Genomic DNA, 17,121 nt, shown 5'->3' on the forward strand with positions numbered 1-17,121 from the left:
CACTCTCTAGTGCAGGGTATTATGACCCGGGAGCATTTCTGCCATGTTTGTTACCTAGTGCATTTCCCCAATCAAACACAGATTTTTGTTATTTTTAGTGTTATACTATAGTGATTAATATATTTATGTGAGAGATCCGGGGTCAATTCCTGGCGGAGCAAGTACTTTTTGTGATTCAATATTTATTTAAATTAAATTCAGCTATTGCCATTTATACAAATGTAATTAATGTAAATAAAAATCGTTTGAGGTATTTGGTCTTCCGATCATATGTGAGTTTGGTTATTTAAACGCATATGTGACAGATACGGCCAAATACAAAATAATTGAATCGTAAAAAGTAAGTGCTCTGTGGTGTAGTGGTAGCATACTCACCCAGCAAGTGAGAGATCTGGGTTCGAGTCCCGGTGGAGCATTTACTTTTTGTAATTCAATGTTATTGAAATTAAATTTGGCTATTGCCATTCATACAAATTTAATTCATGTATATATATAGTAAACATCGTAATGAGAAAAATGATACCTACTAACATAAAATACACTAAAATTGTCAGAGAGCATTGCTTACTCATGAGTCTAAGATGTTACTAAATAACCTGGGACAGAAAACGGCCGGTGCCGGGCTGGCCCCAACCGTCCGTGCTCGTGAGTGTGGGGGTGCATGCGTGCGACGAGACTACCTGGATCTTCAGCCACATTTCTTATTTTCTAATACTGTAGTGAAATATTAATTTAGTTCTTTATTTGGCAAAGAGATTTCAGCACTGTCTAATCACGCTTGGATAAGGATTGAACTTTATAACTGCGTAATTTCGTGGGTCATACGTAGTGGCCTGAGAAGAACGGGAAAACAGCGAGGCCCATTAAGAGTGGCCTGGAGAGCTGAGAGACAGGACGGGTTCATATACATCAGAGTTGGCACAGAGAATAAACACCTGCGAGCGCTGTGGATAGTTACATAAATTTGAATTCAAGTGCGAAAGGTTAATTCTTAGACAGCTCAAGTTATTGTGTAAATTTAAAAAACCCAAGGGTTACGTTGCCAAATTTTAATACTGAAGGACTACTCTGAAAGTAGTCCTGATTCTGTTTAGTGAATAAAGGAGTGATTGTGTATTGTAGCTAACGACAGTTAGTCGGTTCCACGTTTACCGTGTAGTACAGAGCTGCCAAAATCCATGTTATCGAGACAGCAGTTCCCAGTTGAATACAACAGACAAGAAACTCATTGTATTTCAGTTTTCTACTAATTTTGTATTATATTATAAGTGGTGCTATTCTTGGCGTAACAATAGTACCTATGGTTTCTTCTTTTCAACTTTTATAAACTAAACACACACTAATTATAGTTGTTTCACTAGTTTTTTTCACCCAAAACAACACATTTTCTTAATATTTAAAAATATGTTTGAAAGTATTTTAAAACATTCAACACTGTTTTACAGTCGCCACTTTCTATAGGTTTCCCTGCAGCTCTTGACGCCATAACTCACAAACTTCAGTTAAGTAAGAAACACATCAAATCGACACTGAGAAGAAAAAATATTTTACACTATACAATTATAGGTCATAAACACAAGAAACTTAAAAAATATTACACTGGACACTGTGTAATAGCAAGCTTAGTTCTCTACAAAGCACATCCACAAAGGTCTGTCACTTTCACCAAACTGATGAATACTTTGAGTTATGACGTTTACAAGGTCTTATCCACAGTCATCTGTTGTTGTTGTGTTCAGGCTGAGGAATTCTAATAACAGATAGTTAAGCCTTGCCTTCTCAGATAAGATAACAGATTCTTTTCTTTCCTGCCTTTACCTTGTTCAGAACAATGACATCTTGCAATGTAAGTTTAAAAGTACTGGAGAGAATCAGTGGATAAACTGTATAATATAAATAAGTATACATAATTGTTGTATTTATATTTTCACTAGCAAAAGCTACAATCTTTTTACTGCCACTGCAATAAAAATTGTCACAACACTATCACAGCAAAATCATACTATTTTAATGTTTCAGTGTTTAAACAACAATTTGGTTTGAATTAATTTACATACTGTTTCATAGTAAATTATACGTTCCTTTCACACCTTTATTTTAAAAACATTTATAGTGATACAAATATCACAGGTAATTAAAATACCTATGAACATGAGCTAAGGTACAAAAGGTAGGGTCCAGTAAATCTATGTAAGCATCTACATGGGTTACGAGAAAAGTAGATGCAATCCGCTTGACACTAGACATGATGTTACCAGTAACGGTAGTAACATGAGTTTCTGCCATTAGACCTTTACTACGATGAACGTGAAACCGACTATAACAATGCCCTTTATAACCATTTCTTACTTCATTACAGGCTAGACAGTTGGTTGTGTTCCATTTTCTATGGACTAAAATATAAATGTTACTAACTTCTTCAGAGTATAAGAGTGGATTTGAAATAAATGAACTTGGTGGTAGTAGGGGTTCAAAATCAAAGAAACCCTGAGTTAACAATTACAAAATGATCAGCCTCATTTTCTCTAATATAAACAGTTTTATAAGAAATTGTGATTGATGAATTATAGCTCAGAAGGGAAGAATTTTATAGCGAGGACATTGATAGAGCAAGTACCTTAATATTCTAGATAAACAAAATTACCTATGGTGGGTAAAAGTGACTTTACTCTTGTAGTCTCCACTGAAGTTTATCTAAATCAGCACTGGTGTGAAAAGCAGCACTATTAAAACTAACATTTAAATAATTCAATAAGCAAGTTTAACAAATCAATTTCTCAGAATTACTACTATACCTAAATAATTTTTTTGTTTTAATTCATATGTTTTTAAATACCATAGTTATTTCAGATATAATGACCCTTAAATGTGATAAAAATATTGGCTAGTATTCTATGTTGCTCAAATAATGGGTCTTCCATTTTCAATGTATTATAACCATGCACGTCTTTGCTTCTCTATGGTTATCAGATTGATAACAATATCATGATTAAAAAGTATATTTTTATAAATATACATTACAAGAGCTTTGCAAATTTTTACATTTCTGAAAATAAGTTTGAGCTGATAAAATGTATTCTAACCCATATTTTTACCTTACTACTTTTCGGTAATTATAGTATATACTGAAAAATGTAACTTGTATGTGAATGAAAATTAACTACAAGTGGTACTTAACACTATTTTGTAAATGAAACAGATGTTTATTTAGGAGCAAACTAATTGGAATTAAAAGTTATTTGTAGACTTTTTATCTGCTTGCGATCTCAATTCAAATTCTGATCTTTAAAAACCTATTTTGAGTGTTGTAATTATTTTTGATGTTATTCTGTAGTTGAGTAAACCATATTGCTTTGCTTATGTTCAGAAGAGAACATTATTTTCCATATTTAAATTCTTTTCTTTGTTTTCATAACTCCGGGAATGGTACATCAAATTTCTCTTGGATTTGTACAAAAATACTGGTTGAATCAATCAACATGTTTTATTGCTATAAAATAAAGATCATTCTCATTATAGCTTTTATTATAAATAAAACCAATTATAAACCATATATTATCTATATCTTATGTTACACAAACATACACTACAATACTCAAATACAGCCAGTGGCATTGGGGAATTTAAAATAAAATGTTTTTTAATCTGAAGAACTCGTCCAGTGCATAAAATGGGTTATCTAACAGCCATAAGTAATATTTATTAAAAATATTTTTTATTGTACTTTAGGACTAAGGGTAACAAACGGTTGTATACCCTCAGTACAATAACAGAATGGCTTTCAAAAGTTTTACTCTTACTCCCATGGCCATGGATACCCTAGGTGGTATTTGGCCTCGCCAACCAGCTGCCTCCATCTCTCCCTGTCTTCACAATCCCCCTGACCCGCTCTAAATTTCCGCAAGTCCTTCTCCACCTGGTCCTTCCAGCGATTTTTGGGTCTACCTCAAGGTCTTCTTCCAACTGGATTGTGTTTCCAAACCTCTTTAATCAATTTATCATCCTCCCTCCTCATCACATGGCTTGCCCACCGAAGTCTCCTGCTCTTTGCTTCTCCTACAACGTCTGGAGATTGAAACATCTCTCTGATTTCTTGGTTGTGCCTGATTCTCCATCCATCTCCATCTCTAATAGGTCCAAAAATTTTCCTCAAAATTTTATTCTCGAATGTAACCAATCTCTTTTCTGCCTGTTTATCTATAATCCATGTCTCTGCTCCATAGAGAAGAACTGGTCTTATAACAGTCTTATATATTCTTAATTTTGTTTTGTAAGACAGTAATTTTGATTTAAAAATATTATTTAATGCGTACATGCTTCTATTTGCCAAATTTATTCTATTTTGGATTTCTATTAGTTCATTACTCTTTGAATTAACTATTGCTCCGAGGTATTTGAATCTTTCAACCTGTTCGAATTTATGGTTCAGTATTTCCAAATCTTCTCTACCATTATTTCCTCGCCTAAAATAAATCAACTTTGTCTTAGCGTCGTTAATTACTAGTCCTATTGACTGGGTTTTGTCTATTAATATTCCTGTCATCTCCATCAGCTCATCTCTGTCATTGGAAACTAACACCACGTCATCCGCAAATGCCAGTGCTCCTATCTTAGTTCCAATGCTTATACCTAGTTTCCTATTTCTTATTTCTTTCAACGCTTCTTCCAGGGCTAAATTGAACAGTAATGGAGAGAGGCTGTCTCCCTGTCTCACCCCTGTTTTTACCTCAAACTCGGGTGAATATTCATTTTCCACTTTAATTTTGCATTTGGAATTTTCTAAGCTAAGTTTTGCCATATTCGTAGTTTTGTTTTTTGCCATACTGCTCCATTTTTTCCCATAGTTTATTTTGATTGATACTGTCATAAGCTTTCTGAAAGTCTATGAATAATCCATACAATGCTCTATCAAATTCCCAGTGCTTGGCTATTGATTCTTTTAGAACAAATATTTGATCGATGGTCGACCTTCCTTTTTGAAATCCTGCCTGGTGATCTTCAATTATTTCTTCTGTGTACACTTCTAATCTTTTCTGTATTATTTTTGACAGTATCTTGTATGAAGTATCAAAGTTTTACTCAATCTATTAAAATTAATAGATGCAGCATTTTTATTCATGGTATTGTGGGAATGTTTTATACTGCTAGGCTTTACTAATTGAGGATTTTGAAAGATATATTTCATAAGATCAAAGAGATGGTTTAATCGTGTGCATAGGTTCTGCTGTGGTACAGACAGAGTTGTCATGTTTCTTATGATAGGATAAGAATGAATTAGTGCCCCTACTGAATGAACTTATGATTAAAATCGATAGGGCCTGTTAACAGCATGGATTTTGTTTTTCCAGGTTTTGTCCATTCCATCTCCGGTGAACTTACTCTCCAAACTCAAAATGTTTCCTCAGGAAATATTATTTTTTACACTGACCCATGACTGGTTAGTTAGAACTAAAATAGAGCATCTTATCTGCAGTCTGCCACTAGGTAATTGGTAAATACTATGGAGTTGTAGGTGGCTCACTTCACCCTGTTTACCGATTAATTAATTGTGACCTGCCGAAAGTGAAACCGTTTGTAAGGCTATTCCATCTGTGAAATTTCCACCCTATTGGGGAGAATTAATTATACCAAAATGTTTTGAGCTTTATCTGAAAATAACCACAAATTTTAGTCGTGTTCCCTAAGTAACATAGGGTGTTTTGCGATAGTCGTTCATTGTAAATGCAAAGACCACCTCACAAGGAGGGTTTTAACACTGACCTCATGAGATATTATTGTGTTGTGCAAGCATAGGAAGGCAAAATAAGGTCAAGAAATATCGGTCTACTTTTTATTAAAAAAGAAAAAATGTGAAACAGTACATCAACTTAATTCTACAAGTTACAGTACATTACGTGATTGGTATTGATTTCTACTTTGTAAACAACACACAGATTTCTTTGTACTAAATGTAATTTGTATTTCTAAGTTGTAATATTACAACATATGAAGCTTTAATTAAATAAATAGCTAAATACAAAAATTGAAATGAGTATTCTGCGTAACGTCAAACGAGTATTTTTCAAATAACAATTTGTGCTGAACGTGTTTGTGCATATAATAAACACAATCGTGATCATACATTTTGGTAACTTCTTTTCAATGAAGGACAAAATTGAGCTATAAATTAGCAGGTTTTCCATGACCTGCTACACAATACTAAAACTCGTACTGTGAGACAAATATGGCTATGTTGGATATAGTTGTTCCACCGTAGATACCGTTGTAGAAGAACTTCATGAAGAGCTGCAAGTAGATGTCCTGAGGTCCGATAAGGGGCTGCAGCAACCGGATGTTTGCTACGTTGTGGTCTGCCTCCTCTAGCTGAAAGCTCTGTAAACTTGCAGCCTTCACAGAGGGTGTGGTGTGAACCTGTACAATATTTATATTTATATACAAGTGGTTTATTGGTTTGTTCTACAATTTTCACCATTATACAGGGCGGCGCAAAAGTCACTGGACAGTTGAAGAAGAAAAAAATAACAGCAAGACGTAGTACAATAGTTTTCGTCCGTGATGTTGTTATTACTAAATAAATGTTGGTAATTATCCTTTTTTAAGTTGGCAATACAAGCAATGAAACACACAACAATCGAACTAGTGAGTTCATCTGTGACACGTGTTTAAAGCTGTAGTCCCCGAATTTGTATTTTTCTAATGGAATTTTTGTTAAACATTAGTCATAATGTTAACGAAAGAAGAAAGGTTTCCAAAGAAAAGTTATTAGTCGAAGGGCAGATATTGACATGCCCCCACGTTCACCAGATATCACACCAATGGATTTTTTCCTATGGGGAGTAGTCAAGGACTCTGTTTATTCTCGAAAGCCTCATACTATTGACGAACTGAAAGACTACATACATGACGCATTTTATGATAATGATCCCACACTATGCCGTAGAGTATGTAACAGTATTCCAGAAAGACTTCAAAGATGTATTAATGAAGACGGAAAACAATTTGAATATAAAAAATAATTGTAAGTATTGTTTGTAATAAAAAATAATTTCAAATAAATCTAGTCTTGTTTTAACCAACTGTCAATGACTTTTGCGTCACCCTGTAGATCGTAATTTTAAACTTGAAGTTAATTCATTATTCAATATTTATATATATTTTGTGGAGCATTACAATCCATTTTTACAGATGGTTAGGTATCCATTCTTAAAATGTTGCTAGACAGGATTCATGTCCAAAAATACAAGGTATTGTAAACAACTTTAAATTAATTATTCTAAGGCTTATGCCACATACTGCCTCTTAGCGGTGTTCGTTTTTAATCAATATTTAAAACCAATAATTGCTTTGTTCTCCACTCCTAGACATCCATAAGGTTGTCCAGAATTAAGTGATCCATCAGTTTTTGCTGCACCAATCGTTCAACTGGTTTATACCAGCCAGAAGTGAACCCTCTGGGGTATAAACCATGATGCATAATTAGTACAACTAGCTTAGATTAGAATTCATAATACTTTATTTAAATTAAATTTACAATATAAACATGCTACATTCAATTTTGGATGCTATTTCCACCAATCACCCAATAAAATCAATATCAATTAAAATCTTATTATTTAAGGGTGTAGTGTGGAGCAAAATAAATTAAAACTGAAATTAAACAAATTAAAGTCGTTCTAAGAATAGTCAGTGGATTCCAAAACTAGGAATGGGAATTCTTTCCTGATCTTTATAATGAACCTAAAACAGAAACAATGCATTTTATCTCAGGTAAAAATAAAATGATATTTATGTTGACAAAGAAAGTGTGTACCTTATCTAGCCTGAGGTCAAACTGTACATTGGTGGAAGACCACACTGGGCCTCGCATCATGAACAGGTCCAGGGGGCCATTGGAGCGCGTCAGGTTGGACACTAACGTGATGAAGTGGAATGTGTACGTCAGAGGCTTCTGTAGGCATTCCATGTCGCCTTCTCTGCAGGACATCGTTATCCTCTTGCACCGACTGAAATAAAACTGTTCAATTCATCATTTTTCTCTCCTAACATGTCAGTACAACACTTCCTATAAACATTAGATACCTGCATAGGACCATCTAAAAGTCCGCCTTCAATGCTAACTTTTTTAGTTATAGTATACAAAGTGTCAAATATTTGTATACAATAATATATATCCCAGGAGGGTTAAATATTTTGGAAACAATATAAGGTAGAGCTGCAAAACTTTGTACATATTTACTAAAAAAATTTAATTTAACATGTATCCAGTGACCTGGTACTTTGTTTGTGCCAAATCTTTGCTTATCACCCTTATAAGTTTCCATATTGTAGTATGATAATTAGAAAATTATGTATGAGTAAATAAAAATTTTATTCAATTGTTAGAAAAACAAAATTATTCTTAGACCAAATATGACATTTTCTAGGTCAGAGTCATTTATTGGTTTTTTAAATCTTTAAGATTGGAAAATGGTAAAAAGTAAAATTGTTTTGCAGATATTCGCAAATTAGACTTACATGGATACTTACAAATTAGACTTTATGACTTTAAAAAGAATTTTGAGGGATAAAAATTAGAGCCATTTCTGTTAGCCTAAATGGGTTACAAAAAATGGAAATGTAATCAAAATCTACTAAGTGGCTTTTTTGAAAATGATTGTTTTTATTGACAGACAATTAGAACTGTCAAGTAAAATGAAAAAAAAAAAAATACATGTCCTGCTAATTACGCCCACATATCGAATTTGGTCAATGTATGTCTGTTCATCTAGTCATGGATTATGCGATGTGCAAACATACGAATGGTTTACAGAGTAATGCTTTTGTGTGCGAGGGGCTCAAATCAAAGCTTCTCTTGAAAACAAAAAGTAGCTTTAGTAGTTTTTTTTTTTTTATGTATTAGTTTTTACATCATAATAGTTTCTTGAACACAATGCATAAAAGTAAATATTGAACCATTTGATTAAGGTGCTAAGACATAATATGTGCCCTACTCTGTTTTACACATATTTATCCATTCAATGAATTGAGGTGGTTCCGGCTCTTGCTAAAACCAGATCAGTGCCAAAATTGATTTATGGTGGCAAAATTATTAAATAATTTTGGGTTATTCCCTTCTCTCGTAAGAGTTGTATGATTGAAGATCTTTGTCATTAGTCTAATTATATTTTAAACATATATTTAATTGAGAGTTATTACTTGGCGTGCTGAGAGTCCTTGATGTAGTCTTGAGGACAAGCAGTAGAAACACAGCGATATGCACCTCGCATATTGAGGCAGAGTTCGTTGCGACCCGTACACACATTCTGGCTACTGCACTCATCTATATCTGTAGATTAAACACAATAATTACTTAGTGTGCTGAGGGTCCTTGATGTCTAAAGGACAGGCTGTAGAAACACAACGATATGCGCCTCGCATATTGAGGCAGAGTTTGTTGCGACCCGTACACACATTCTGACTACTGCACTCATCTATATCTGTAGATTAAACACAATAATTACTTCTTGACGTAGTCTAGAGGACAAGCAGTAGAAACACAGCGATATGCGCCTCGCATATTGAGGCAGAGTTCGTTGCGACCCGTACACACATTCTGGCTACTGCACTCATCTATATCTGTAGATTAAACACAATAATTACTTAGTGTGCTGAGGGTCCTTGATGTCTAAAGGACAGGCTGTAGAAACACAACGATATGCGCCTCGCATATTGAGGCAGAGTTTGTTGCGACCCGTACACACATTCTGACTACTGCACTCATCTATATCTGTAGATTAAACACAATAATTACTTCTTGACGTAGTCTAGAGGACAAGCAGTAGAAACACAGCGATATGCGCCTCGCATATTGAGGCAGAGTTCGTTGCGACCCGTACACACATTCTGACTACTGCACTCATCTATATCTGTAGATTAAACACAATAATTACTTAGTGTGCTGAGGGTCCTTGATGTCTGAAGGACAGGCTGTAGAAACACAGCGATATGCGCCTCGCATATTGAGGCAGAGTTCGTTGCGACCCATACACACATTCTGACTACTGCACTCATCTATATCTGTAGATTAAACACAATAATTACTTCTTGACGTAGTCTAGAGGACAAGCAGTAGAAACACAGCGATATGCGCCACGCATATTGAGGCAGAGTTCGTTGCGACCCGTACACACATTCTGACTACTGCACTCATCTATATCTGTAGATTAAACACAATAATTACTTCTTGACGTAGTCTAGAGGACAAGCAGTAGAAACACAGCGATATGCGCCTCGCATATTGAGGCAGAGTTCGTTGCGACCCGTACACACATTCTGACTACTGCACTCATCTATATCTGTAGATTAAACACAATAATTACTTAGTGTGCTGAGGGTCCTTGATGTCTGAAGGACCGGCTGTAGAAACACAGCGATATGCGCCTCGCATATTGAGGCAGAGTTCGTTGCGACCCATACACACATTCTGACTACTGTACTCATCTATATCTGTAGACTAAACACAATAATTACTTCTTGACGTAGTCTAGAGGACAAGCAGTAGAAACACAGCGATATGCGCCTCGCATATTGAGGCAGAGTTCGTTGCGACCCGTACACACATTCTGACTACTGCACTCATCTATATCTGTAGATTAAACACAATAATTACTTAGTGTGCTGAGGGTCCTTGATGTCTGAAGGACAGGCTGTAGAAACACAGCGATATGCGCCTCGCATATTGAGGCAGAGTTCGTTGCGACCCGTACACATATTCTGACTACTGCACTCATCTATATCTGTAGATTAAACACAATAATTACTTAGTGTGCTGAGGGTCCTTCATGTCTGAAGGACAGGCTGTAGAAACACAGCGATATGCACCTCGCATATTGAGGCAGAGTTCGTTGCGACCCGTACACACATTCTGGCTACTGCACTCATCTATATCTGTAGATTAAACACAATAATTACTTCTTGACGTAGTCTAGAGGACAAGCAGTAGAAACACAGCGATATGCACCTCGCATATTGAGGCAGAGTTCGTTGCGACCCGTACACACATTCTGGCTACTGCACTCATCTATATCTGTAGATTAAACACAATAATTACTTCTTGACGTAGTCTAGAGGACAAGCAGTAGAAACACAGCGATATGCACCTCGCATATTGAGGCAGAGTTCGTTGCGACCCGTACACACATTCTGGCTACTGCACTCATCTATATCTGTAGATTAAACACAATAATTACTTCTTGACGTAGTCTAGAGGACAAGCAGTAGAAACACAGCGATATGCACCTCGCATATTGAGGCAGAGTTCGTTGCGACCCGTACACACATTCTGGCTACTGCACTCATCTATATCTGTAGATTAAACACAATAATTACTTCTTGACGTAGTCTAGAGGACAAGCAGTAGAAACACAGCGATATGCACCTCGCATATTGAGGCAGAGTTCGTTGCGACCCGTACACACATTCTGGCTACTGCACTCATCTATATCTGTAGATTAAACACAATAATTACTTAGTGTGCTGAGGGTCCTTGATGTCTGAAGGACAGGCTGTGGAAACACAGCAATATGTGCACAAAATGTTTTATGCAGTAAGGAGAATTCTGTATTTTTGTACGTTTTGGGTTATAATAACAGGCCTGAAAATGTATACAGTCATTCAAATTTTTAATTAAATATTACTGAGCTCACAGTTCATCTGTTATAGCAGCTGGAACATTTATTTATCAGACGAAAAGTTCAAAGTGACCTGTTCGTGCTTCAAAACGGACCTCCGCTTTTTGTCTAATTGAGTTATGCACACAATAAAATGCGTATTGTCTGAAAAGTTGCCAAAATGCGTGAGATGGTTCATCATCAACACGAGTCAATTACCTAAGATATAGGTTTCTACATCAAATTGATTTATAACTTAATAATAATTGTTATCGTACTGATTTGTATTTTTTTCAGAAAGCAAGATGTCAGTGTGTTCTTTATAGAATAAAAGCTGGGATAACTGCATTTCTGGACCTAGATTGTCAGAACTTTTTTTTCCTTCTCTCTATATGAGGAATCATACCTGGATTTTGCTATTGAGATTTGAAAAACTCTGTATTTAGTCTCAAAGCATATTGATGTTATGGATTTCAATGATAGAAGAGCAAGAATGAGAAATGGAATTTGGGTACAAACCATGTCTTTTTATAACAAGAAATCAAAAAACTACATGGAGCTGCATATGCAAATCTATTTCAAAAGAAATTAAATTGATTAGTTTATTTGACATAAAATACAATCCCAAGTGAAGGTCTTTTTTAAGCTGATTTATCCTTGTATTAAATAAACTATACATAATAACCCTTTTTTATTGTGTACTTTTTTCTGTAAGAGTTTGAACTTGAATTGCTTTCTTTGTTTGAAGTTCTTTTTGTTTGAAATTTCTTGTTGGAAGGATTGTGAAGGAAACAGGATTTTTCTGGACATTTGCCATTGTTCAGTGATACATAAAATCAGTAACAATACGTTTCGAGATCTGCAATCTGATCTCTTCTTCAGGTAAATAACTAACCTAACACATAATTACAAACTAGGTTGAAATAAACGAATCATACCAGAGTGTTGTGACACGCCTAAGTTAGGAATCACAACCACCATGTTGTGTGTCAACTTCACTAACTCTAAAACATGCACTTAATAAAAAACTAAACACAACACTAATTATTAAAACTTAACTACAGAGTACAGGTCACAATACGTCTGCATTCGCCGACCAACCACCTACGACGATTGACCTTGACTGAATTGCTTATGTAACTGAGACATATCCCAATCTTTCCCTTGCAGTAACCTGGGAGTAAATTTGAAGGTTTCTGCTGTTTTGTAAAATATTTTAAGGGTTGTACTTTAACTTGTTATTTAGTAGAAAATGACTTACCTTGGCAAGATGCTCCATCAATGCCAAGTCGATATCCTTGCGGACACTGGCAGGAGAAGGAGCCAGGCTGATTGACGCAGTAGCCGATGCAGAGTCGACGGTCCTTGAACATCTCACACTCGTTAATATCCACACACGTCCTGACAACAGTTTCAGAACTTGTAAACATACAGTCTCCTCCAAATAATAAAACAAATAAGTGACAAAGCAAGAAGTTATAATAGTGTTAGCGTTATAAGACAACGGCAAATATATAAATTTGCCATCCAAGGGCTAAAGAAATCTTACTGCACTCCTCCATAAAACATTACTCCTGATACCTTCTTAAGGAAGAAGGCTTCCATTTTTTTATCAGAGTCTAATATGCTGTACTCAATGATTGTGATAAATCAATTTTTACTGTTTGCTAAAAATAATATTTAACAAGTAGCAAAAGTGTGTAATATAGATTATAAACCTAATACCATCAATAGAATTTAAATTCGTACATTTCAAAAAGTGTAAGTACTGTTATTTAAATAAAAGTTTAAACCTTTTAAAACATCAATATATGCCTTAGTTAACTTTTTTCGTAACATTTCCTTCAAACCTTTTTAATAGTAGAAATAAAATTGAAAGTTACAGGGAATATTTATTAAACTACTATAATTTTGGATTCTTTTTGCTTTATCCTTCAGAAATATTGCTATCCGTTTTATTTCATCTTTACCGGTATGACAGTGTAATGGTATTATTACATACGTTCGTCTATTACAAAACTGTCTGTCTTAAGTTTAATTCATGTATCCAAATTAATTACTACATTTTAAAAACTTGTCTTTGAAAATATCTCTAAAAGATGTTCAGTATGCAAATGAGTGCACCCTATTTATGCGTTTGTAACTATACTCTGTGTTTCTTATATGCTGAATGCTTCTCAATAAAGAACCACAATTTATGGCAGACAAAATACTTTCATACCTTTTTATATCTGTAATTCCCTACGAAACTCAATTAAACAAATAGGAAGCATCCACTGTTCATGAATGAGCCAAAGAGAGATTTTCTTAGTTGGATGAGTAATATCTAGGGCCAGGCCCATACTCAGACCAGACAATTTTACTGGGCTAGGCCTCACCACACGTCTATTTGAAGGGACTGTGTTAAAGGGTGGCGGGGGGATAAGACAGGGCCCGCCAAACTGAGTCTGGCCCTGTTTAGGGCATTGAGTTTGGAATTGGAGCAGAGTGAATAGATTAATGTTGAAAAACATACACAGTGCAACAACCAAGCAACAGCAAAATCCACACATAAAATCAGAGACAAAATTGTTTTAATACTATTTACAATAAAACTAATTTTGTTCACTTCAGAAGACTAATCCAAGTATTATTGCATAAAGTGTTAAAATTTACTTTAAATGCAATTTTGTCTCTTTTTTTAATACGCAGCCTTTGAGGTCCTGTAGTTCAAATTCAAAGTATTTATTGCACATTGAAATTTGAATAATTACATAAGTAATACAAACAGGTGCATGGTCAAGTTTTTTAAATGTATAACTAAAATACAAGCATTGCAGTATGTACTGCATGTATTGTCTATATAGTATTATGTCTATAAAGAATAACAAATCATCCTTATTTTACATAGACTATATATGGGATTTATGGTGTAATAATGAATAATTGCATAGGTTGGGATTTTTAAATTGATTAGTTATATTGTTTGAAAAATCTTTCTGCGTTTAATTTACACTGTAATAAACTTTTTCTATTAGGAGGTTTTTAATACTATTTTTGAAAATTATTATTTTTAAGCTCTTTTAGTGATAAAGGTAAACAATTATATAAGCGAATTCCCATAGTGGACTTATTCAAATAAAGAAGTTTTATGAATTGGAAAGGCAAGAAAAGTTTTGTGTCTAGTGTTATGATTATGCTGATTTTTGGATTGGTCAAAGGTGTTTGGATTTTTATGGACCAAGTTCAACAATTCAAAAATATATAAACCTGGCAGTGTGAGTATTTTAGATTTTTTAAATAGTGGTCGGCAGCTCTCTCTAAAGTTTGCACCAACCATTGCTCTCAGAACAGCTTTTTGGGCTATGAATACTTTTTGAAAATCAGGAGATGAACCCCAGAGTACAATACTGTATTTCAGAATCGATTGTACATAGGCATAGTATACAATTTTACAAGTAGAAATAGTTCTAGAATATATCCCCTTGAGCTCCCTGTGTACATATAGTTCAGGTGCAGAATACTGACCGGTTGTCCTGGAACAGCGTGTATCCAGAGCGACAACTGCACCGGAACGAGCCCCACGTGTTGTGACAGTTGTGATCGCACACTCCGGGTTGCTCCACGCACTCGTCAATGTCTGCAACATTTACATTCTTGTGCTTATTCTTGTACACGAGTTCGGGGAAAAAAATCAAAACTTATTTTTAAGAGATGAAGGCATGTGACTGATTCTGCATGGACCAGATGTTGATTTGCCAAGATGTGACTTTTCAAGCATGTAAATAAATACAAAGCAGCCCCACACCTTGCACCAGCAATACATCTAGTTTGTTGTGGGGGTTGGTATTGTCAAATACGACTTTTGAGTGTTAAATCATTATATATTAATTTGTGCTTGTTTAACCTTAAAGTTTCTTTGATACCGAAGAAGAGTATAGATTCAAATAATTGAAATGTAGTGTTCCATTTGTGTAACATATAAAAATAGAAAACATCCAATACTCTATTATTCTTTCTGCAAAACGTTAAAAAGGTTAAATTATTAAATCAATATACATCACCAGAGTGATACTTTATTTACTAACACATGTACAATTCAACAGAATCCCAAGTTGAACATAACAAAATATAAAAGAGTCATTACGTTTTAATCAAGCATACAGTACTTTATGAAACACTTTCACTTTTAGTAATAAGTGTTCATACCAGGCACCAAAGCGCACAAACTGAAGATATTCTTCTTTCAATTGAACATCTTAGAGACAAGTATTTTATTTAGCTTTAAGTGGCATATTTACTGGAAAAAAATGCAGCGCAGTCTTCTTCTGATAAAGTAGACTCAAATAATTCTTTTAATGGACTCTTTAAATCTATTACTATAATGTCCAGTAAAATCGAATGCTCTAGAGAAAATAGAGATTTTATAGCAAAAAAGAAAAAAACAGGCAGAAAAGAGAATTTGAATAGGGGATATTTTGGTTAAATTGAAACAGTTAATTATTCTTGAATCTAATTTTACGACTTTACCCATGCACCGGTTTGTGTCTTGATTGAGCCGGAAGCCAGCTTCACAGTTCATTTTGTTGCTACAGATATAGCCGCCAGGAATGTTCATGCACACCTGGTTAGGCTTGCAAACACCACCCTTCTCACACTCGTCTATGTCTGAAACGTACACACAAAAACGTAAAAATGACACAATTTATGCTGAATTGAATAATTTATCTTAACCAATACAAACAAGTTTTAGAGTGTATACTAGAAATAAATGAATCACTTTTTCACTTTAAAATATATTTTATAACACTGCACCCTTTCAGAGACTTAAGTTTAAGAATCACAAAGTTTATGGTTTTGTTTATGAACCATCCTTCAAATTGTCTTATACATTTTATAGCCAAAAATCAGTTGTACAGACTTAAAATGTAGAAATCCCAATTTGTGAACCAGTAGCCGTAAAGAAAATATTGATTAATTCAACATTCAATAAGTTGTAGAAAGGTGTTTGATTTTGGAAGAGAATATTTTAGAACAAAAACATCTTTAGAAACAAAACTAAAATTCAACAATTAATAAAATAGTTATAAATAAGCTAACAATAACAATAAACAAATAGCAACAAGTGGTTATAGGCTAATTTAAAATAACAAGAAAAAAGCAACTGTAAAGAGTTGAGACAAACAACATCAAAGAGTAAACAATTCTTAAAAAGCAATTTGACTAACTACAAAAACCTCCTGAGGGCTGTAAAAAGGAATTAACCAGTAACCACCTATAAAGCTTCTTTCTGAAAATTGAGTCAGGATATTTATCAACCAGTGGTATTAATTCATTGAAAACTTTTAATGAAATTACTTTGTGACTGTTCATGGTTTTACTAAGAGGGTTAAAATCAATTTCCAAATTATTTAGATTCCTGGTATTGTAGTTATGAATACTGGATCTGAAGTTCCTTATCACAGCAAGTTGGCCTGTGGATGGTATTAACAAT

At 34.5% G+C, this 17,121-nt stretch overlaps 1 protein-coding gene and 1 non-coding gene across 2 annotated transcripts in view; one reads left to right on the forward strand and one right to left on the reverse strand.

Moving 5' to 3' along the window:
• The first annotated feature begins 345 nt into the window (after positions 1 to 345).
• On the forward strand, positions 346 to 416 carry Trnaa-agc. Its single transcript has one exon. It is a non-coding gene; the product is annotated as a tRNA-Ala (tRNA).
• A 5,400-nt stretch (positions 417 to 5,816) lies between these two features.
• Positions 5,817 to 17,121, reverse strand: part of LOC124369674 (fibulin-1-like) — a 55,610-nt gene continuing 44,305 nt past the window's right edge. The window contains exons 13-19 of the mRNA XM_046827726.1: positions 16,158 to 16,295; positions 15,156 to 15,267; positions 12,910 to 13,049; positions 11,368 to 11,482; positions 9,196 to 9,333; positions 7,811 to 8,003; positions 5,817 to 6,411 (exon numbers count right to left, since the gene is read on the reverse strand). Coding sequence (XP_046683682.1) covers positions 6,199 to 6,411; positions 7,811 to 8,003; positions 9,196 to 9,333; positions 11,368 to 11,482; positions 12,910 to 13,049; positions 15,156 to 15,267; positions 16,158 to 16,295 — 1,049 coding nt within the window. The 3' untranslated portion in view covers positions 5,817 to 6,198. The remainder of the gene's footprint in view (positions 6,412 to 7,810; positions 8,004 to 9,195; positions 9,334 to 11,367; positions 11,483 to 12,909; positions 13,050 to 15,155; positions 15,268 to 16,157; positions 16,296 to 17,121) is intronic.

This window comes from Homalodisca vitripennis, chromosome X, assembly GCF_021130785.1.
Source record: "Homalodisca vitripennis isolate AUS2020 chromosome X, UT_GWSS_2.1, whole genome shotgun sequence".
NCBI lineage: Eukaryota > Metazoa > Arthropoda > Insecta > Hemiptera > Cicadellidae > Homalodisca > Homalodisca vitripennis.